The sequence below is a fragment of the Chrysochloris asiatica genome, unplaced genomic scaffold (assembly GCF_000296735.1).
Source record: "Chrysochloris asiatica unplaced genomic scaffold, ChrAsi1.0 scaffold00086, whole genome shotgun sequence".
NCBI lineage: Eukaryota > Metazoa > Chordata > Mammalia > Afrosoricida > Chrysochloridae > Chrysochloris > Chrysochloris asiatica.
The window spans coordinates 3,152,590-3,177,307 of NW_006408604.1; the positions used below are offsets into that span (position 1 = coordinate 3,152,590).

Sequence of the window (24,718 nt, forward strand, 5' to 3'; positions counted from 1 at the left end):
AGTGACTCTGTGTATTCCTTTCATTTTCTTTTGCTGCTCTAAGCATTATTCAATAATTTTACTCATAGAATCCTTCAATAAAACAAGGTTGGGCTTGAATTTTTCTTTAGTTCTTTTAGCTTGAGGAATACTGAGCATGCTCTTCCCTTTTGGTTTTCTAAGTTCAGGTATTTGCATATTTCATTATAATACTTTACTTTGTCTTCTTGTGGACTCCTTTGAAATTTTCTTCTCAGCTCTTTTACTTCTTCCAGTTCTTCTAATTGTTTTAGATTCTCTATGCTCAAGAACAAATTTCAGAGTTTCTTCTGACATCTAGTTTGATTTTTTTTTCTTCTTCCTTTCTTATCTTTTAATGACCCTATGCTTTCTTCATGCATGATGTTCTTGATGTTATCCCACAATTCTCTGGCCTTTGGTCATTAGCGAACAATGTGTCAATTCTGTTCTTGAAATGATTTCTAAATTCAGATGGGATTTACTTAATGTCTTAATTTGCTTCTTGTGGACTTGCTTTAATTTTTTTGAACTTCTTCCTGAACTTACAGATGAGCAACTGATGGTCTGTTTCACAGTTGGCCTCTGGCCTTGTTTTGACTGGAAATATTAAGCTTCTCCATGATTTCTTTTCACAGATGTAATACATTTCCTGTGTGTTATATCTGGCAATGTCCATGTGCATAATTGTCTTTTATATTGTTGAAAAAAAGTTTTTGCAATGAATAAATCATTGGGCCTACAAATTTTTATCCTGTGATCGCCAGTATCACTCCTATTATCAAGGCCATGTTGTCTAATTATGGGCCCCTCCTGTTTGTTCCCAACTTTCATATTCTACTCTGCAGTAATTAATTCATCTTGATTTCATGTTTGACCAATTTCAGACTGAAGAAGTTGGTAGATTCTTCATCACTGGCTTTAGTGGTTGATGTGCAAATAGAATAATGGTTGTGTTAACTAGTTTGCTTTGTAGGCAATATGATCCTATCATAGACAGCATTATATTTCAAGACAGATTTTGAAATGTTCATTTTGTCACCCCATTTCTATTGAATGTGTCATTCCCACATAGTCAACCATAAGATTATCTTATTAAAAATGGCTTGTATCAGTCAATTTCAGCTCACTAATGCCTAGAATGGAGTCCTGGTGTGGCATTGTAGGATAAGCACTGGACTTAAAGGTAGGTTTGAACTGCAAGGTTGGCAGTTCAAACCCATAGCTGCTCCTCAGAAACCTTACATAGGATCACTATGAGTTGGAATCAACCTGAGAGCACTTATCAACAATGGCTAGAATACTAATCTTCATATGTTCCATTTCATTTTTGATGAATTCAAAATGAATTTTTCTTAATTCATTCTTCCTACATTCCATGTTCTGATTTTTAATGGATGTTTATATCTGTTTTCCTCATTTTGAGTTGTTTCTGTCTCCTCAGCAAATGATGGTCCTGAAAGCTTTGTTCCATCCACTTTATTAAAGCAACTCTACTCACAAATCTCTTCCAGTCAGCTGGCCAGGTAGCTTTCTTCCAAATTTCTTGGCAAAGATAAGTGAGTGCTTCCAGCGCTGCATCAGTTTTTTGAAAGATTTCAATTTGTACGCCATCAGTTCTGGATCCTTGTTCTTTGCCAATGACTTCAGTGCATCTTGGACTTCTTCCTTCAGTACCACTGGTTCCAGATCATAAGATACCTCTTGAAATGGTTGAATAGAATCCTTAAATTTTGTAAATTGAGGGTTGAATATTTTCCTCTGCTCTTTCAACTTGAGTTATACTGAACATGTTCTTTCTTTTTAGTTTTCTAGCTCCATGTCTGTGGATATTTCATTATGATACTTGATTTTGTCTTCTAGACCTGCCTTTTGAAATTAATTTTTTTTTTTTTTAAACCTACTTATTTCTTCCATTCACTTTAACATTTCTATGCTGGAGAACAAGTTTCAGGGTCTTTGCTGACATTCATTTTGGTCTTTTCTTCTTTCCTGCCTTCTTAATGACCTTTTGCTTTCTTCCTGTAGGATGTCATCCCACAGCTCTCTGATTTTCAGTCTTTAGTGTCTAATACATCAAATCTGTTCTTGAGATGATCTTTAAATTCAGGTGGGATGTGCTCAAGGACATATTTTGGCTCTGGTGGACTTTTTTAACATTTTCTTCAACTTCAGCCTGAATTTGCATATGAGCAATTGATGGTCTTTTCCAGTCTTCCCTGGCCTTGTTTTGGTTGATGATGTGGAGCTTTTCCACCATCTATTTACACAGCTATAGTAAATTTGATTTCTATGTATCACATATGGTGACGTCCATGTGCATAGTTGTCTTTTATGTCTTGTTTAAAAATGGTATTTGCAATGAATTATTTGGTCTTGCAAAATTCTATCATTTCATCTCCAGCATTGTTCTTGTCACCAAATCCACATTTTCCAACTACTGATCCTTCCTTTTTGTTTCCAACCTTTGCATTCCAATCGTCAGTAATTATCAATATATCTTGATTGCATGTTTGATAAATTTCACATTGAAGAAGTTGGTAGAATTATTCAATTTCATCATCACTAGCTTTAGTGATTGGTGTGTAAATGTGAATAATAGAGGTATTAAGAAATCTGTCTTATAGGCTTATAGATAGTATCCTGTCACAGACAGCATTGTACCTGAAGATAGATCTTGAAATGTACTTTTTGATGATGACTGTAATGCCAATCCTTTCCAATTTTTCATTCCTGGCATAGTAAACCATATGATTTTTAGATTCAAAATGGCCCAAACTAATAAATTTCAGTTCATTAATATTTAGGATCTCAATGTTTATGAGTTTGATTTAATTTTTGACAAGTTTAAACATTCCTAGATGCATACTTTGTACACATTCTATGTTCCAACTATTAATGAACATTTGTAGCTTATACTCCTCATTTTGAGTTATGTCCCATCAGCAAATGAAGGTCCTGAAAGCTCTATTCCATTCACATCATCACAGTCACAACTACTTTGAGTAGGCAGCTCTTCCCCAGTTACACTTTGAGTGCTTTCCAACCTGAGGGATTCATTTCTGGAATTATATCTGACAATATTCTGGTGCTCTCATAATGTTTCAATATTCAGTATTCTGGGGCTATCTCATAGTGCCCCACTGTTACTCATAAGGTTTTCAGTGGCTAAATATTAGTAAGTAGTCTATCTCTCCTTCTTTGGAATCTGTCTTAGTCTGGAAACTAAGCCCAAACATGTCCATCATGGGTGATCCTGCCGACATTCAAAATACTAGTGTCTTAGCTTCCAGCATCACAGCAACACAAAATCCACCACCGTATAACAAACTGACAGATGAGTGATGGATATAGTAACTATTTCCTCCTATTCTGTGTTTTATTAAAGGACTGATTAGTACCAAATCTGTGGTGTTTCCTGCTTCATTGACATTACTCTATTATTTTAAATAACTTATTATTCTGTTATAGAATAAGAGACTCTGATAGTGTTGGTATGTTTACTGTTGGAAAAGAGTTCATTCTTGTTGATTATGCTATAGAGGTTTCTGGAAAGAAGCAAGAGGAATTAAAAAAAAAACACATAAAAATGTCTACAGAATAATCTATGAAATAAGAACTGTGTAAAAGGAGACATTGTATAATTCAAAGAAAGAGAGTGTCTTATAGTGGACTACATGGGAAAAATCATCTGGTATGTTATTCTGGTGTGGCACTGTAGGAAAAACACTGGACCGCTAAGTGTTAGGTTGGAAGTTGAAACCCACCAATCATTCCTTGGAAACCCTATGCAGAATCACTTTGAGTTGGGACCATCTAGATAATACTTCATAACAACAAAATGAAAAAAATGCTAAGCAGATAAATTTATAAAAAAAAAAAAATATTTAAAATACAAATGATTTTTATATGTTTACTTTTTATGTAAATTAAAATATTTTTGTAAATGTACATAACTGCATTACTTCAGCATTCTCTGTCCACTGGAGTAAATCATAGTATACTGCTTTGAAAAGAAAAGGATTTCAGCAATTTTTGTTTTAGCTTGTGATCTCACAAGACAGAATTAATTATTAGCAAAGCTTAAAATATTTAATATAAGTAAACAAGTCCTTTCATCAAGCTTGATATCAAATACCACAGAACTGTAGATATAATACTCATTTTAATATCAAAATAAAATCCAGCAAAACTTTTGTCTGATTAGATTGGCAGGTAAAAATAAGAAAGGATCAAAAATAAATAATAATTAGTTAAAACCTGAAATTGAGCATCCGCAGCTAGATTTTTCTCTCTTTTGTATTATAGTGTCATCTCTGACTTCAGATAAGCAGAAAAATACTCCACAATAGTCATTTAAAGGTATGAAAAATTCAAGGTATGATGGATTTGTTGTGATGTTGTTAAAAAGGTGAGAAAGATTCTAATTCTTAGTTGTTGACATTTGAAGTAAGCTAGCATTCTTTGATTTATCAAAGCATTTATTGATCATCTATTATGTACATGGCACTGTTTTAGGTCCTGGGGTTCAAGTAATCATGTAGGATAGTAGTGAAAGTATGAAAACAAGACTGAAAGTGGCAAAAAAAAAAAAAAAAAAAAAGAGGGATGGTATGTTTCACATGTGGGATCAGAGAGGGCTGCACTGGAAAAGTGACAGTAAAACTCGTCATTTAGAGCATGTGGAATGAGCTATGAAGAATACAGTTCAAAGAATTAAATGGCATACTGCATTAGGCAAATCGGCTACAAAAGACGTCTTAAAAGTGCTGAAAAGCAAAAATGTCAGTCTGAGGACTAAAATGCAACTGACCCAAGCCATAGCCTTTTCAATTGCCTCATATGTATGTTAAAATTGGACAATGAATAAGAAAGGCCAGGGAAGAATCAATTCATTTGAATTATGTTGTTGGAAAATAATATTGAAAATTCTATTGACAGCCAGAAGAGCAAATAAATCTATCTTGGCAGAATTAGAGCCAGAATGCTCCTTAGAAGCCAGGATGGCAAGACTACTCGCATGTACTTAGGAAATGTTGTCAGGAGGGATCAGCCCCTGTAGAAGGACATCATGCTTGGAAAAGTCGGAGAGGGGGGCTCCATTAAAAAGAGTAAGGCCTCCAATGAGATGGAGTAACACAGTGGCAGCGACAATGGACTGAAACATAACAACAATTGTGATGATGGTACAGGATTGGCCATTTGTTTGTACTTTTGTGCATGAAGTTGCTATGAGTCAGAAATGACTCAAGGACATCTAATAGTAACAACTACTTTTTAGAAGAAGATCACCAGGTTCTTCTAAATTTTAGGGTATGCTTATGCTAAAGATCAGGGAGATTTAAAGAATCAGCAGATCAACTGAGATGTTAAACTGTAAAAAGTATTCCTTCATTATTAGTAACTTTCTTTCTGAGGATATTGTGGGATTCATCTGGACATTTCCTCACTATTTGATTGAAATCTTAAATTCTTGCTCTTGTTCATTCACTACCCTCCCTTGAAGCCTGCATCACATACTTTTTGAATATTCTTATTGGTAGTATAACTTTATCTGAGTGTAAAATACATTTTTGGAAACTGTCAAAAGCAATTTTGGGATTCAATTGGAAAATAAAATGAGTGACCAAGCTGGTTAATATTACTTTTGATCAAAAGTTAGGCATGACCATACAGTAATATTACCAAGTTTACTGTGTAATTTATATGCAGAGTCAAAAAGCAATTTCAGTAGAAGAGTTCTAAAGTGTTTTGAGCAATGACAACACTTTAAGAATTAATATATTGCTTCCAAGAGCACTACTTTCAAAGCAAGCTATCATATTTCATATACATATAAAAGCTCTATTAAACTGATTAACTGTTTCTTAGTATTTGTTTTGGATTTTATCAACAATATTTATTAATATATGTACATTGGTGCTTAAAATGTAAGAACATACATACAGTCATAAATAATAGCCAATTGACTCATCAATTTGCAACCCAAGAATTTATAAAATAACTGCCATTCTCATTTAAATTAATTATCTTCTAAAAACCAAATGATAATTATTTTAATAAACAAAAGGTTCTATATAATAGGACCCTATCCAGGGAAGTAGTGATACCAGAGATAGAGGCAGAGATGAGGACATGGAGAGAGAGAGCAGCTGAGGACTCAAGATTCATGGAAAGAGAAAGAATGAGTGCTGGCAGCCAGAAGGCAGGCTGTAAGAATATGCCCTTTGGGTGTTTAAGTTATTATATATTCCTGAGTGTTTTGTGTGCATCCCCCCCAAACAAACACACAAACAAACAAACCAATAAACAACAGAGGGAACAGAAACAAATACTGTTGAATGATGATGCATGGAGGAGACTGTAATCATTTCAGTGAAATGATGTTCTTCCATGTAAAGTATCACTCAATTCACAATAAAAACTTTAAAAAAAAAAGGGGGGGGGTCTACATAATGTTTAAAATTATTTGCCTAACATTAAAAAAATTCCTGACTGAGAGAAATACCACTGAATTACAAACATACTTGGATGCTTGACTAATATGTTTGCAACTGATATATTGCCCCCAAATTACATCAATTATGAATTAATAGAAAATGTATTTTTAAATTCTAGAATGTTCTGGAAGGATTCATGGTAATTTATTGAGTTACACATTGGGCTGCTAACCTCAAGGTCAGCAGTTCAAATCCACTAGTCACTCCTTGGGAGAATAATGAAATCTTTCTTCTCCTGTTAAGCTTTATAGCCTTAGCAACACTATACAAGGTTGCTATGAGTTGACACTGACTTTATAGCATGCAGCAGCAGCAGTATGTTCTGGATGCATGCCATGTTCACAAGAGTTTGCCCTTTATATTTTTCCAGGATGGGAGCATGGTGACTCTATAGGATAAGCACTGGACTTTGAACCACAAGGTCAGTGGTTCTAGCCCACCAGCCACTTTAAAGAAGAAAGATGTGACTTTCTCTTCCTGCAGAGATTTACAGTCTTGGAAACTCTATAGAGAATTGGTATGAATTGACCTGACTCAATGGCACTTAACAAAAACATTCTTCCAAGAGCACCCTATAGATTTATATGTATAAAGAACAGAGCCAGAACTGTGTTGCTGACTTTATCCACACCAGTGTGGTCTCCCAGGGATTTTCTGTGCACTGTGGAGCACTGACTAAAGTGTTCAGCAGCCAATTGAAAGGTTGTTGGTTTGAACACACCAGCATTCCATCCAAAAAGAAAGATGTGGTAATAGTCTTCCTTAAATATTTGGTGGTGGTGATAGCATGCTGTTGATTCAATTCCAACTCAGAGCAACACTGTATAGGGTTTCTGAGACTGTAAATCTTTATGGAAGCAAAAAAGTCTCATCTTTCTCCTATGGAGTATCTGGTGGGTTCGAACTGCTGACCCTATAGCTAGCAGCCCAACACATAGCCTACTACACCACCATAGCTCTTTCATTAAAGATTTATTGCCTTGAAAACCTTATGGGGAAGTTCTCCTCTGTCCTACATGAGCAGTGTGAGTTAAGATTGACTTAATGGCAGTGAGTTTGATTTTTGGTTTAAGATCCAGACTCAGATCATTAATCACTTACTCTGTAATCTCCCTCTCTTACTTAGTGACAATGTTGAATTGTCATCTTTACTTCTGACCTGACTTTGCCCTTGAAGAGAAGTAGGTATGGTCAGAGTCTTTCCTTAGAGGCTAGCTATGGATATTGCCCTAGGTTTTGGGGATACAAAAATTTTGTGAGCGTTTTTGTCCTACAAAATTTGAAATATACATGAGCAGTTGTATCAAATATGTTAACTAACAGTGGTATAAACTCAAGGTTCAGTGGATATCTAGGTGGAAACCCTATAGTTCCTGGCTTCACAGAGAAGGTAGTAACACTACCCAAAGAGATGAGATAATTATCCAACAAGTCCATCAGGATGGGATACAAGTAAATTCTTGGGGCCCAGACATTTTCTTTTAGCACTAAATTCTCTAACTATCCTTGCTTTGCAAAGTTTTTCATTCTTTTTGTTTTTTTTCTCATGTTTCATTTTGAATATAGTCTAATTTTTATTCCATGGCTTTTTTAGTAAACTATTTTATAGTTTTGACCCCAAGGATCACAATCACACTGAAGCAAAAACATGGTAATTGGACCATTGTTTCTCACTTATATGTTGACATTGATTGCCTAAAGTAAGTAAACAACTTCCAACTGTAAATTTACATGTTTCTTATTTTACGAAATGGACTTACAATGTTTTTCATGTGCTTCACTAGTATTGTCAGCTTCATATCCTCATATGATATGACTAACTGCACCTTAGGCTTCTCGTCAGCAAAATTCTCACCTGGTAAAACAATAGAATTTCAGTGAGTTAAATTGGAAGTGACTCATCACAGCATAAATACAACACTTAAAGATGTACACAAGACCAATGATATTATATATACAAAAGAATCTTCAGATTATGCGAGATAAAGGTTAGATTTTTCTCTAATTTTCCTGAACCAATTCTTCCTTGTGATACTTCCCGTTTTGATTTTTATTGATCCTATTATTTTCCCAATTACTTAAGCTTGAATCCCTAGTATCATTTATTTTACTCCAATCTTCTCTTTAATGGGACCATCGGTGTGGCACTGTAGCATAAGCATTGGACTGCTAACCACAAGGTCAGCAATTCAAACCCACCAGCTGTTCCTTGGAAACCTTATACAAGGTTGCCATGAGTCAGGAGTGACTCAAGGCACTTAACAACACTAACCCAATGAATTTAACAACAACAAAAGCAACAAATGCTGGTGTGGCACTGTAGGAAAGGCACAGGAATGCTAGCCACAGCAAGGTTGGCAGTTCAAGCCCACCAGTCACTCCTTGGGAAGCTAGTTAGTCAGGTCACTAGGAGTTAGAACCAATTTGATGGAATTTATCAACAATAAATGACATAATGAATTTAAGGAGCCCTGGTGGTGCTGTGGGTTAGGTACTGCTAACCTCAAAGGTGGCAGTTCAAACACACCAGTTGCTCCTCAAAAGAAAGATGGAGCTGTGTGCTCCTTTAAGGATAATAGATTTACAGTATTAGAACATGAATTTAAGTATGAGTTTTAGAAGTTATCCAATTTGGGGTTCAAGTGGCAGCACTGCTACTTATACATATGACTGTCATAATGAGTACATTAATCTATATTTTGTAAGATGAAGGTAATGGTTGCCTACTTTGGGATTGGAGTCCTGGTGTGGTGCTGTGGATTAATGCACTGGACTGCAAAGACATTTGAACTGCAAGGTTGGTAGTTCAAGCTCACCAGCTACTCCTTGGAAACCCTATACAGGGTCGCTATGGGTCGGAATCGACTTGATGGCACTCAACAACAACTTTGATTACTGATGTGATAATCTGGCATTATTAATCAATTTATCACATAGTAAGCTCTCAATAAATGTTCACAATTACTAACAGCCATTCTTCATATATTTGTACTCCTCTCTTTCTTTCTACTCCATAGTACCTCGTCAGATTCAAATAAACGTTTTACTTGAAGTATTAGAACATCCTATTACCCTTTCCCCACAATCCACTTTTAGTTGTATCCAATTACCAAAATAATCTTCCTACCAAAATAATCTTCCTATGGCAATTTCTATAAAATTACTCTTTTGATCAAAGTATTTCCCATTATTTATGAAGAAAATGCTTACACTTCTTAGCCTTGTACTATTGCTTCTTATTAATAAATTCGTTTAATCCCCACTATTATTTTGGTGGCACTGTAGAATAAGTGCTAGACTGCTAACCACAAAGTTTACAATTCTAACCCACTAAATTTTTTTGTGGGGGGTATTATTATTCCACATGTTCATTTCTATAAACATTCTACTATAGTAAGACCTGCAGACGTTTGGAACTATATAAGGTAGAGACCTGTCAGAGAAGGCAAAGTCAATTTTCTATTAAGATGATTCATGCTATAGTTATGAGTATTGGCAAGCCGGTTCCACCTTATAGTGACCCTGTTTTCTGAGGATCGGCACGTGGATTGGAACAAATGACTTTGTGGTTTGAAGTCCAGTGATTATCCTACAATGTCACACCAGGACTCCAAAGTGAGTGATAGTGATAGTGGTTGTGTGTCACCATGTCAGTTCCAACTCTTAGTGACACTGTATAGGGTTTCCAAGACTGTAAATCTTTCCCCTGCAGAGCAACTAATAGATTCTAAACTTGTAGCTAGCTGTCCAGTTTATAATCCACCATGTACCAGGGATCCTTAATGAGTGATAGAAAAGTGGTAATGATACAGCAAAATGGTGACTTATACTGTTAGCCTCAAGGATGCCAGTTACTTAGAAACAGGTGTGTGTTAATGCAAGCAAGGTATAATGTACACACAGGAGGCAAAGGGACTGTGCATCCTCCAAAAACTACCTCTTTGAGGGGAAAGGAGAAAAGAGATTTATAGGAATCTTAGGAATGTTCTGAAGAATTTCAAGGACTTTAATTCTGTAATTGCCCTAGGGATGAGTGTTGTTGTTGATGTTGTTAAGTGTCATAGAGTCGTTTCCAACTTACAGCGACCATCTATAGGGTTTCCAAGGAGCAGCGGGTGAGTTTGAACCACTGACTTTTGGTTCAAACTAGCCTTGTGGTTCACACTTGTCTTACAATGTCAAACCAGGACTCCAAGAGTTATCATGGATGGTGTTGGTGTTCTGTCAAGTCGGTTTAGACTCATAGCGACCCTGTATAGCGTTTTGGAGGCTATATACATTTTACTGGAGCAGAAAGTTCACATGAGGAGCGGCTTGTAGATTCAAACTGCTGACCTTTTGGTTGGCAGCTCAGCAGGTAACCACTATGCTACCAGGGCACCTAGACATTTCCCCCCCTTACTTTTGGGTTATTATGACTAACACAGCTATGATCACTTGTGTACAAGTTTTTGTGAGGACATAAGTTTTCATTTCTCTTGGGTATATATCTAGCAGAAAAATTGTTGGGCCCATACAAGAGAAATGAAAACAAATGTCCACACAATCACTTGTACATAAATGATCAAAAGCAGTGCTATTTATCATAACCCAAATATAGAAAAAAATTGAAATGTCCATCAGCTTATAAATCAATGAACAATATGTGTTATATTCATTTAATGGGATAGTATGCAGCCATAAAAAGGGAATAAAATACTAATCCGTGCTAGAACATGATGTGCATAATGCCAAGTGAAAGAGGACAGCCAAAAAAAAAAAAAAATCACATCATATGATTCCAGTTATATGAAATATCCAGAATAGGCAAATCTATAGAAAAAGAAAATAGTTAAGTGGTGGCCTAGGGCTGGGACAACAGTTAAAGGGTATGTGGTTTGTTTTGGGGGTGGTGAAAGATTCTAAAATTGATTGTGGTGATAGTTGCACAACTCTGAATATATTAAAAACCATTGAATTCCACACTTTGAATGGGTGAATTGTTGTCATGTGAATTAATCTTAATGAAACTATTACAAAGAAAAAAGACAGGGCACCAGAAACATGAAACTGACAACTCCGTCCCTACAAGATTATCCTTAATACCAACTTCAGGAATACTTGCTTTCTTGCTATTATCATAAAACCAGTATATTATCTATTATTTTAGTCAGAAAACTATATTTAAAAATGTACTGAACAAAATGTGCTTTGTTATGAATACATATATAAAATTCTGTAAGAAAAGATTAGTTAGAAGGTAGTAAGAGCAGCTGAAGAGGTCAATGTTTCCATTTGAATAATATGTATTGTGATTAAAGCACTTGGCTGTTAACTTAAAGGTCAATGGTAGGAACCCACCAACTGCTCCAATGGAGAAAGATGTGGGGTGGGGCAAATACAAATTAATCTAAAGGAAAATACAGACCAAGGTTAGAACTAACGACCTCACTTCTTACAAAGATAGAATACATTTAGTGGGTTTCAGCTTCAGTGAGACTGTATCCTGTCAAAAATGGAAAACTTGAGAAACATGGAAATCAGGCAATACAATGGAGTCCAGAGTCCTTGTGTGGTACTGCAGCACGATAAGCACTAGACTGCTAACTGCAAGGTTAGCTATTCAAACCCAGCAGCCACTCCTTGGAAACCCTATACAGAGTTGCTATAAGTAGGAACCCACTCTACAGCAATTAACAACAGCAACAACTCTCATGGGGTTCACTGTATTTCTTTGTGTGTGGCACTGCACAGATGATTCCTCCCATTTGAAAGGATTTCTTTCCCCATTTTTGGCTATTGAAATTTTGCATTCTTTGAGGCCCTATTAAAATACAAACTAGTTTCTGTAGGCACCTTCCTTTGAACTCCCCTTGTTGTTGTTAGATGTCATCGAGTGGGTTCTGACTGACCGGTCCTGTGCATACCTCATAACTGTTGCTATGTTTGAGCCCATTGCTGTTATCACTGTGCCAATCCATCTTGTTGGTGAGCTTCCTCTTTTTATCCAACTCTCAACTTTACCAAGCATGATGTGTCTCTCCAGGGACTGGTCCCTCCTGATAATATATCTGAACTATGAGAGATGAAGTCTGGCCATCCTGGCTTCCAAGGAGCACCATAACTGTACTTCTTTTAACACAGATTTGTTTGTTCTTTTAGCAGTCCGTGGTACTTTTAATATTCTCTGCAATACCATAACCACAATTCAAATGCATTAATTCTTCGATAGTCCTCCTTATTCATTGTACAACTTTCACATGCATGTAAGGCTATTGAAAATAACATGGCTTAGATCAGGCACACCTTAGTTCACAGACTGACATCTTTTCTCTTCAATACTTTAAGAGGACATAGCAGAGATTTGCCTAATGCAATATGTCATTTGATTTCTTGACTGCTGCTTCCGTGAGTGCTGATGGTTGATCTGAGCAAAATGAAGTCTTTGACAACTTCAATCTTTTCTTCATTTTTCTTGATGTTATTTTTTGGTCCAGTTGTGAGGATTTTTTATTTTATTTACATTGAGTTGCAACACATACTGAAGACTGTGGTCTTTGATCCGCATCAGTAAGTATTTAAGTCCTCTTTGTTTTCAGCAAGCAAAGTTGTACTATCTGCATATTACAGGTTTTAAATGAGTCTTCCTTCAATCCTGATGCCACGCTCTTCTTCATATAATCCTGCTTCACAGATTATTTGCTTAGCGTACAGATTGAATAAATATGGTTTTTAAAATCAATTAATGTTTGCATGTCAATCATTATTTTACATTTTTCATTTTGTCTAGTAGATTAAAATTTCTCTAAGGGTCTACATTTATTTCTATACCCCCATAGGATTTGAGTCAAAACTTGTTCCACAAAACATTCAACATGTGTTTAATAAAGATAACCTCAATGTTTCCATTTGAATAATATATATTGTTACTAAAATTAAGACTTTAGTTTTTTAGTAACAAATTTCTGGTTTATAACCCAAAGGCTAAGAATAATTTAGTTTTTCTAATTTAGTTTTCCCTTGATAGTCTCCAGTTGTATAGTTTCAGAGAAGAAATTTATTAAAAATAAGGAATTTGACAAAGATATATTTTAGGCTCATTGTGATTCCTACTACTTGCTTTCTGATGCTCAGTCATGATTGTTAAATTCTCTTTAATAATAGACAATCAGACCTGAGTAGTATGCTTATTTACCAAAAACATTTTACATGTTTATTATTGAAGTAGTTTATACATTGAAAGTAGGTAATATATATGTTTAATAGTGCATTATTAACATTGATACAGTGTGCTTCTCACAATTGAAATGGTAATTATATGAGTACAACAAAATACTTTCTGATATAAATATCTCGATAACAATGATTGAGAGACATTGTGAGTTAATCAACTATGAAGTAATTTAGAGTGTATACTGCATTACATAATAAAAAAAAAAACATGGTTGAGACTTTAGTATGAGTATGCTGACACTACTGGTGACTTTGTGATGCAAAATGAACATTCTTTTTAAATTAAAAGTAAGTTATTAAAAAGAAACTCAGTGTGCTTAATCAAATGATTTTTAATTCAAAGGCAGGAAATTAGCACAAATGTATGATTGGATGCTTAAATAATAACAGTATAATTAAAGGGTATTACTTGAATTGACTGAAGAATATCTTCCACCCTGTACCTCATGTACAAGATTTATAATTAAATATCAATCAAAACATGCCAGAGTTGAGAACCCAGTAAAATTTAGGCCACTAGGAAAATTTTGTAGTCAGTATAGGAGTCCTGGTGTGGCGCTGTGGGTTAATGTGCCAGACTGCAAAGCCATTTGAACTGCAAGGTCAGGGGTTCAAGCTCACCAGCTGCTCCTCGGAAACCTTATACAGGGTCACTATGGGTCAGAACTGACCCAACGTCACTTAACAACAAGAACAACAGAGCAGTAATAGAGATATTTAATAGTTTGGAATTCTTGCTGTGTGTCAAATACTGGGCTAAGGAATTTATGTAGCTTCACTCAATAAATTCCTACAGCAGATCTAGTGATTGCTTTATTTTCGTTTGCATACGAAGAAACTGCGATTTAGAAAAGCAAAACAGTTTTGTCCTAGGTTTTGCAGGCAGCAAATATGTAGGATGAAATGATCTTCAAAACCTGAGCTCCTAAGCAGCATGTTAAAATGGTCAAAAATGGGGACCAAAACTAAGGAAAATTATTTCAGTGAAGAATCCAGAGGCAGAATTTTGACAATAGTTTCATATGGACAGAAAGATGCTCATATGTTTTGGTCTTCTACTTAAAGTTTGTCTGGAGATTTTGGCCATATTTAACCTGCTATATATAATAATCCCAAAGAACTTTAAAAATATTAATACTTCTAAGGGTGATTGTGTTGAAATACTTGAATGCAGGGTACTGCAGTAGCTAGTACATTGTTTTATTATGCATAGTGTAATTGGTGTTACAAATAGCATTTTCATAAATTAACTTTTTTTGTTGATTATATGTTTACATAATTCAAAAATGAAAAATTAATTAAAAAGCATACAGCAAAATGTCTTCTTTCCATTTTTAGCACCTATCACTGAGTTCTCCCCTCATTATTGTATGAATTTTCTTATACTCTTCTAGTTTTCTAAATATCCTACCAGAGTTTCTCTCTGTAAACAAATTTGAACAAGTATTCTTATACTAACTATTGTGCACACAGATCTTGGAGATATATTCAGTAAATACAGCACTCCTCTGGCACTATATGGGTTAATGTGTTGGGTTGCAAAGTCAGTTTGAACCACAAGGTCAGCAGTTCAGCTCACCAACCACTCCTGGGAAAACCTATACAGGGTTACTATGGGTTAGAAACGACTGGACAGCACTTAACAACAACATAGTTTTATAGTATTTTATTATGTGGATGCATCATATTTTATTTAAGTATTTTTCTATTGATGGTTGGGAGCGCAGTGACTTCATAGGAAAAAGATTGGGTTACGAACCACAAGGATGCCAGTTTGGTACACCAGCTGTTCTGGGGGAGAAAGATGAGACATCCTGCTACTTGCAAAAGCCTTGTTTTTGTTATGTGCTGTGGAGTCAGTTCCGACTCATAGTGACCCTGCATAGGGTTTCTGAGGCTGTAAATCTTTATGGGAGCAGAAAGCCTCATCTTTCTCCCATGGAACAGATGGTAGTTTCGAACTGCTGAGCTTGAGGTTGGCAGCCTGATTTGTAACCACTATGCTACCAGAGCTCCTTAATGCCTCAGAAACCCTAACAGGGTTGCAATGGGTTGAAACTGACTCCAAGGCACTTAACAACAATTAACTATTGTTAGTCAGATAGATAGTTTCTAAACTTTCATAGTTATTACAGACTATGCTACTATAAATTGGGAGTCATGGTATGGCACTGCAGGATAAGTACTGGACTGTTAATTGCAAAGTTAGCGATTCAAACCCCCAACAGCCTCCTTGGAACCCCTATACAGTGTTGCCATAAGTCAGAACTAACTCAACTTGATGACAGTTAGCAACAACAACACTATAAAGTGCATTGTATATATTTCATACCTGTGCACAAATATCCTTTTTAAACAGCAGAATTGCTGGTCATAAGGCATTATAAGTTTTAATTTTGATAGATATTGCAAAATTAACTTTCATAGAGATTGGACCAATTTGCATTACCACCAGCAGTGTATGAGAATGTGTGATGTTTTCTAACCAAGCTTGTTAATTAAAATGTTGGATTTTTGCCAATCTAATGAATAAAAACTGATATCAATGAAATTTTAACTTGCATTTCTCTTATGAGAGACGTTGAATATCTTTTCATTTATTTAAGAGCCACTGTATTTTCTCTTTTGTGGATTATCTTTTCATATACTTTCTTTATTCAGTTTTCTACTGCATTTTTGGTCTTTGATTTACCAATTTCTAGAAGATGGTTATATATTAGGTAACTAGCTCTTTGTAAAAAGCTGCAAATATTTTACCCATTTTGTCATTTATCTTTGTGTTGTTGTTTTCTCTTTTTGTGGCACTTCAGGATAATATGCTAGACTGTAAGATCAGTTTGAACCCCATGGTCGGTGGTTCAAGCTCACCAGCTGCTCCTCAGAAACCCTATACAGGGTCACTATGAGTTGAAACCAGCTTGAAAGCACTTAACAACAACAACAACAACATAGTTGTTTTAGGTGTGGTGCTGTTGTTGTTGTTGTTGTTAAGTGCCGTCGAGTCAGTTCCGACCCATAGCGACCCTGTACAGGGTTTCCGAGGGTGTAAATCTTTACGGGAGTAGAAAGCCTCATCTTTCTCCCGCGGAGCGGCTGGTAGTTTCGAACTGCTGACCTTAAGGTTCGCAGCCCGATTCGTAACCACTACGCTGTGGTGCTGTAGGACTGTTAATTGCAAGGTTGGAGGTTCAAACTACAGCCTGTCCTTGAAAACCTTATATAAGGTCACTTTGAGTTGGAACTAATTGGCACTTTACAAAAACAACATAGTGTTTTAGGCACAAAACTTGGTGACTTCTGAATTTGAATTAATAGCTAGAAAAACTTATTCCAACATTATACAAGAAATTTTTTCATTTTTTTTTTATCACTTTGTGATTTTATATTTGATTTTAAATAATTCCTTTGAAATTTATTCTAGCATATGGTATAAGGTATTTTACTCAAACACCATTTATTGAATTTTCAGCACTGGTTTGATCAAGTATCAAATTCCTGCATGCATTTGACTCTATTTACGAATATTCTATTTGGTTCTATTGATTTACGTACCAAATACCATACTGTGTTAATTATTGAGATTTTTATCATATATTTTTATATCTGATAGGACCATTCTCCTCTCATTACTCTGCTTTTGCTAAATTTTTCTGGCTTAATTTCTTTGCTGATTTTTTTATCTATGAACTGTAGAAGTTGCTTCTAGTTAAAACTAAATCTGTTAGATTTGAAAATTATATTGCATTTTAAAAATATTGGAAAAGTCTAACAACTTAAGATGTTTAATCTTCCTATTGAAGAAAATGATTAGTCCTTTTATTTGTCCAAGTCTTCTTTAAAATATCTCAAAAAACAAACCTGTTGCCCTCAAGTCGATTCAGACTCATAGTGACCCTATAGAATAGAGTAGAATTGTCACATCAGGTTTCAAAGACTACAAATGTTTATAGAAACAGACTGCAGCATAGTTCTCCAAAGGAATGGCTGGTGGTTTTGAACTACTGACCTTTTGGTTAGCAGTTGAGCTCTTACTCCCTGCACCAACAGGGTTCCCTCTGAAATCTTTCAATAATGTTTTAAATTTTTCTTTATTTGGCTTTGCACATTTCCTGTTTTGTTTATTCCTAGATATTTTTTATTATGTACTTTGCTTTTGATAATAGGATCTTTTTCTATTATACATTCTAACCAGTTGTTATTTGTATATATAAATGGAACAATCTGTATATCAATTTTCACCTTAAACTTGCTTATCCGTTCTCATAGATTTTAGTTGAATCCTAATTTTCTAAGTATACAACTATATTACTTGAAAACAGTGTTAGTTTTGTCTTCTACTTGCCAAGATACATGCTTCTATTTTTTTCTGCTATACCTAATCATTTAACAAATATTTATTGAGCATTAATTACTGAAAAAGCATTGTTCCAGGCTTTTGAAACAGAACAGACAAAACACACCTTATAGTACTTATATAGTACCAAGGAGAATGACTTAAAAAAAAAAAAAAAAAAAAAAAGCAGAATGGATATTAAATGAATAAAATTTATATCCCACCTGAATTTACAGATCATATCAAGAACAGCCTGATGCATTAGACACTGATGACCAGAAAAGTTGTGGGATGACATCAAGAACATCAAAAGGTCATTAAGAAGACAAGCTATAAGGAAAAGACCAAAATGGATATCAGAAGAGATTCTGAAACTTGCTCTCCAGTAGAGATGCTAAAGCGAATGGGAAAAAAAAAAATGAGAAAGTAAAAGAGCTGAACAGAAAATTTCAAAGAGCAGCTCAAGAAGACAAAGTCAAATATAATGAAATGTGTAAAGACCTGGAGTTGTAAAAGCAAAAGGGAAGAACACACTCAGTATTTCTCAAGCTGAAAGAACTAAAGAAAAAATTCAAGCCTCACCTTGCAATATTGAAGGATTCTGTGGGCAAAATATTGAATGATGCATATATAACCAAAAGCATATAGAAGAAACACACAGTCAATGTATAAAATAGAAATGGTTATTTCAAACATTTAAAGCGATAGCATAGGAGCTAATGGTGTTTAAGGAAGAAGTCCAAAGTGTACTGAAGGCATTGGCAAAGAACTGACGGAATACAAATTGAAATCTTTCAACAAACTGATGCAGGACTGGAGGCACTCACTCATCTATGCCAAGAAATTTGGAAGACAGTTATCTGTCTGAAAGATTGTTGTTGCTGTTATATGCAGTCAAGTTGGTCCTGACTCATAGCAACCCAGAATAGGGGTTCTAACGAGCAGCTTGTGAGTTTGAACTGCCAACCTTGTGGTTCAAATTGATCTTGCAGGTCAGTAGTTTAGCCCACAGCACCAAACCAGGACTCTGGCCAAAAGATTAGATAAGATCCATATTTGTGCCCATCCAAAGAGAGGTGAAACAATGCATGCAGATATCTTCAGATGATATCATTAATATTACATGCAAGTAAAATGTTGCTAATGATAATTTAAAAATGGTTGCAACAGTACATTGACAGGGAACTGCCAGAGGTTCAAGATGAATTCAGACCAGGACATGAAACAGGGATATCATTGCTGATGCCAGATGGATATTAGATGAAAGCAGAGAATACCAGAAAGATGTTTATCTGTGCTTTATTGACTATGCAAAGGCTTTCAAATGTGTGGATCATGACTAACTATGGAAAACATTGCAGAGAATGGATATTACAGAACACTTAGTTGTGCTCCTGAGGATCATGTACATAGACCAAGAAGCAGTTTTTCAAACAGAACAAGGGGACATTGAATGATTTAAAATTAGGAAAGGTATACGCCAGGATTGTATTCTTTCAACATACTTATTCAACAGTATGATGAGCAAATGATCTGGGAAAATGGATTATAAGAAGAAGAATGTGGCAGCAAGATTGGAGGAAGACTCATTAACAACCTGTGATATACAACCTTGCTTGCTGAAAGTGAAGAGGACTTAAATACTTACTGATGAAGATCAAAGACAACAGCCTTCAGTATGGGTTGCACCACAATGTAAAGAAACCAAAATTATCATTATTGGACCTGTAAATAGCATTCATATAAATTGAGAAAAGATTGAAGTTGTCAAGACTTCATTTTGCTTGGATCCACTGTCAACACTCATGGAGACAGCATTCAAGAAATCAAACGATGTATTACATTAGGCAAAACTGCTGCACAAGACTTCTTTAAAGTGCTGAGAAGCAAAGATGTCATTTTGAGGACTAAAGTGCACCAGACCCAAGCCACGGTATTTTCAATAGCTCCATATGTACGTGGAAGTTGTATAATGAATAAGGAGGTGATACTGTGGTTTAATGCGCTGGACTGTGAAGTCATTTTGAACCAAACGGCCTGCAGTTCAAGCTTACCAGCTATTCCTTGGAAGCCCTATAGAGGGTTATTATGGGTTGGAACCGATTAGATGGCACTTAATAACAACCACAACATAGAAGAATTGATGTATTTGAGTTATTGTGTTGGAGATGAATATTAAAAGTACCATGGACTTCTAGAAGAACAAACAAATCTATGCTTTAAAAAGTATAGCCAGAATGCTTCTTAGAAACCAGGATGGCAAGACTTCATCTTTCATACCATGGACAAATTATCATAAGGACATTATGCTTAGTTAAGTGGAGGGTCAGTATAAAAGAGGACAACACCAAGTGAGATGGACTGACCCAGTGGTAGCAGCAGTGGCCTCGAGTTTAACAATGATAGTGAGGCTGATGCAGGACTGGGTAGTGTTTCATTCTGTTTTGCATAAAGTCGCTATGAGTTGGAACTGACTTGATGGCACCGAAGAGCAACAACAACAAATATAACAAATAATATGAAAAACAAACATACAATACCATATTTAAGTGCACTGGGAAGTATCAGAGAAAAGGGCTGGTTGACATTCCAGGTGGGATCATCAGGGAAATTCTCAATGAAGTGAATTTTGAGCAAAGGCTTGAAAGAGAGGGAGGAGTGAGTCCTATGGTAGATAATATTTTCAACATAATGTTAAGTAATCATGTTGATGTTGGGCATCCTGCTTTATTTTATATTTCATATATATTAGTGAGGACTGTATTTCAGTCTTTTCCTGGTATGCTTGGTGCCAGCTCTAGACTGGAGTCACATATATTTTTTCAAGTTAAGACATTATCCATTTAATTATTTTGAGTGTTTTATCAAGAAAATTAGTTATATTTTATCAAATGTTTTTTCTGGGTCTATAGAGATGACCATGTGATTTTTCTCCTTAAACCTATTAATATGATATATATTGTATATGTTATATATATTAATAATATAGATACATTCTTGCATTTCATTTCTGTAGATTACTGTTGCATCATTTTGACTAATATTTGATTTAGAATTTTCCATTGGTATTCATAAGTGAGATTGGTCTCTGACTTCTTTTGTGCAATCAGTTTATTCACTGAAACTGTTGTTATAAATATTTTATTGCGTCATAACAATAACATGACAAAGTTCCTTATTTTCCTTTGAATTGTTTAAAAGACAAGGGGATTTCATGTTTTTTTTTTTTTTAATTTTATAAAACCATCTATCTAGAAACATCTTTTCAGTGGTTGGTAAAATATATTTTCCTAGGAAACTATCAAATTCAGAAAGGCTTATATATTTATTGCACTAGAGTTATTATTCCTATTTTTCTTTAATTTCATCTTTGCCTGTGGCTAGTTCTTGCTTCTACTTCTAAACTTTGTATATTTGCATTTTCCTCTGTGTTTTTAATTAGTTTTGCTAGTGGTTTATTTAATAGTTTACTTTATTTTATAAAGAAAAACACTTCTGGAATTTTTTATCAGTCTACTATTTTCTGTGTTCTAACTCTCTATTTTCTACTTTTTTGTTTATTCTGTTTTTCTTTTTGTGTTCCTTTGGTTTGCTTAGTGGCTCTTAGTTTAATTATCTCATATTATCTTTTCCCTAGCATGTCTGATAAGTAATATTTTATTACTGCTATTCTTTATAAACTTAACAGATTTGGTTTACAGTTCCTTTGTGACCCAAGAGTTATTTATAAATAATTTAGAAAGATCAAACTTAAGAATGGTCTGGTTTTCTAAATTAAGAAACAAAATTATTGCATCATGATCAAAGAATAGTGTTTATGCTATCTCTACATTTTAAAAACAATTGAAACTTTCTTTGTAGCCTAATCTGTTTTCCTGATGCTTCATAGGCAGTTAAAGAGAAAATATGTTTAGTTTTAGGAGAAAGAGGTTGATAGTAACTGATTTTTGCTTTATTAATTTTGCTATTTAGTTTTTCTATGAATTCCACCATTCATCTATCAGTTTGTCATATTGTGGTAGCTTCTGTGTTGCTGTGCTGCTGGAAGCTATGCCACCTGTATTTTAAATATCAGTAGGGCCATCCATAGTGGACAGATTTCAGTGGAGCCTCCAGACTAAGACAGAGAAGAAGGAAAGAGAGGTAGACCACCTCTGAATGACTAGCCACTGAAAACCTTGAGAATCACAGAGGGAAATGGTCAGATATAGTGCCAGAATATGAACATTTAAGGTTGGAAGGTACTCAAATGTGACTGGAGAAGTACAGCTTCCTCAAAGTAGAGTTGACCATAATGACATAAATGGTGCTTTCAGGACCTTCATTTGCCAATGGTACACAACGCAAAATGAGGAGAAGCGGTTGCAAATATTCACTAATAATCAGAACATAGAATGTAGGAAGTATGAAACTAGGAAAATAGAAAAATGTCACAAATGAAATTTACTGCATTAAGATCAATATCCTAGGTATTAGCAAGCTGACCTGGACTGGTATTGACCATTTTGAATTGAGCAATCCTATAGTTTACTATGGATCCCTGGTGTGGCGCTGTGGGTTAATGTTCCAGACTGCAAAGCAGTTTGAACTGCAAGGTCAGCAGTTCAAGCTCACCAGCTACTCCTTGGAAACCCTATACAGGGTTGCAATGGGCCAGAATCGACTTGATGGCACTTAACAACAACAACAATAGTTTACTATGTTGGCAAACAGAAGTGGAATGGCATTGCATACATTGTCAAAAAGAACATTTAAATATCTACGTTGAAGTACAAAGCTGTTGGGGTTAGGATTATATCCATATGCCTATGAGGAGGACCATTTAATACCACTATTATTTAAATTTATGTGCAAATCACTAAATCCAGTAATAATGAAATGAATGAATTTTATAAATTATTAGGTCTGAAATAGATGAAATATGCAATCAAGATATCTTAATAGTTGCTAGTGACTGGAATGAGAAGATTGGGAACAAAGATGAAGGATCAGTAGTTGGAAACATGGCCTTAGTGATAGAAAAGATGCTAGAGACCATAGAATAGAATTTTGCAAGGCTTATTCATTGCAAATACTTTTTTAAAAACAAACATAAAATGCAGCTACACACATGGACCTCACCAGATGGAATACACAGAAAGCAAATTAGCTATATCTGTAGGAAGAGATGGTGGAAAGGATAACTATTACCAGCCAAAACACAGCAAGGGGCAGACTATGGAATAGACCATCAGTTGTTCATATGCAAGTTCAAGAGGAAGCTGAAGAAAATGAAAATAAGCCTAAATATAATCTTGAATATATCTCATCTAAATCTAAAGATCACCTCAAGAACAGATTTGGTGTATTAGACACTAACTATCAAAGACCAGAAGAGTTGAGATATATCATCAAGAATATTGTACATGATGAAAGTAGAAAGTCATTAAAAATACAGGAAAGAAAGAAAAGACCAAATAGGTGTCAGAAGAGACTCTGAAACTTGCTCTTACCATCGAGAAGCTAAAGCAAAGGGAAGAAAGGTAAATTTCAAAGGGCAACTTGAGAAGAAAAAGTCAAGTATTATAATAAAATATGCAAGACCTGGAGTTGGAAAACCAAAAGGGGAGAACATGCTCAGCTGAAAAAACTGAAGAACAATTTGAGCCTCGACATGAAATATTGGATTCTATGGGCAAAATATTGAATGATGAAGAAAGTATCAAAAGAAGATGGGAAGTATACAAGGAGTCATTGTACAAGAAATGATTAGTGTTCACCTATTTCAATGGTAGCATATGACGAAGAACTAATTGTACTGAAGGAAGAAGTCCAAGCTGTACTGAGGGTATTGACAAAAAACAAAGCTCCAGAACTGATAGATTCCCAAGAGATTTTCAACAAACTGATGCAGCATAAAGATGCTCTCTCATCTATGCCAAAAACTTTGGAAGATAGATACCTGGCCAACTGATTTGGAAGAAATCCATATTCCATCCTGACTAGAGGTGACCCAACAGACTGCAGAAATCATAGAATAATATCATTAATATCACATGCAAGTCAAATTTTGCTGAAGATAATTATAAAAACAACAAGAAAACTCACAAAAAACAGTTGTTACAGTACATAGACTGGCAAGTGCCCCCAAATTCAAGCCAGATTCAGAAGAGGACATGGAATGAGAGATAGAATTGCTGACATCAAATGGAACTGATTGAAACCAGAGAATACCAGAAAGATGTTTTCTTGTGTTTTATTGAAAATACAAAAGCATTTGACTGTGTAGATTATGACAAAATATAGATAGCATTGTGAAGAATGGGCATTCCAGAACAGTTAATTGTGCTCATGAGGAAACTGCACATAGACTTAGAAGCAGTTATAACAGAGCAAGGGGATATTTAGTGATTTAATATCTGGTAAGGTGTGTGCCAGGGTTGTATCCTTTTACCATATTTATTCAGTCTGCATGCTAAGCAAATAATCTGAAATATATATATAATATTTTATAATTTTTAAAATTATATAACAATTAATTTGCATCAGGATTGGAGGAAGACTCATTAGCAACCTTCTACTTGCAGATGATACAAACTTGCTTGCTGAAAGTGAAGAGGATTTGAAATATCTGCTGATGAAGATCAAAGACTTTCAGTCTTCAGTATGGATTTCACCTCAGTGTGAAGAAAACAAA

At 35.1% G+C, this 24,718-nt stretch overlaps 1 protein-coding gene across 1 annotated transcript in view; it reads right to left on the bottom strand.

The window, feature by feature from the left end:
* PIK3C2G (phosphatidylinositol-4-phosphate 3-kinase, catalytic subunit type 2 gamma) overlaps positions 1-24,718 on the bottom strand; it is a 517,177-nt gene that overhangs the window by 53,931 nt on the left and 438,528 nt on the right. The window contains exon 30 of the mRNA XM_006866018.1: positions 8,258-8,347. Coding sequence (XP_006866080.1) covers positions 8,258-8,347 — 90 coding nt within the window. The remainder of the gene's footprint in view (positions 1-8,257; positions 8,348-24,718) is intronic.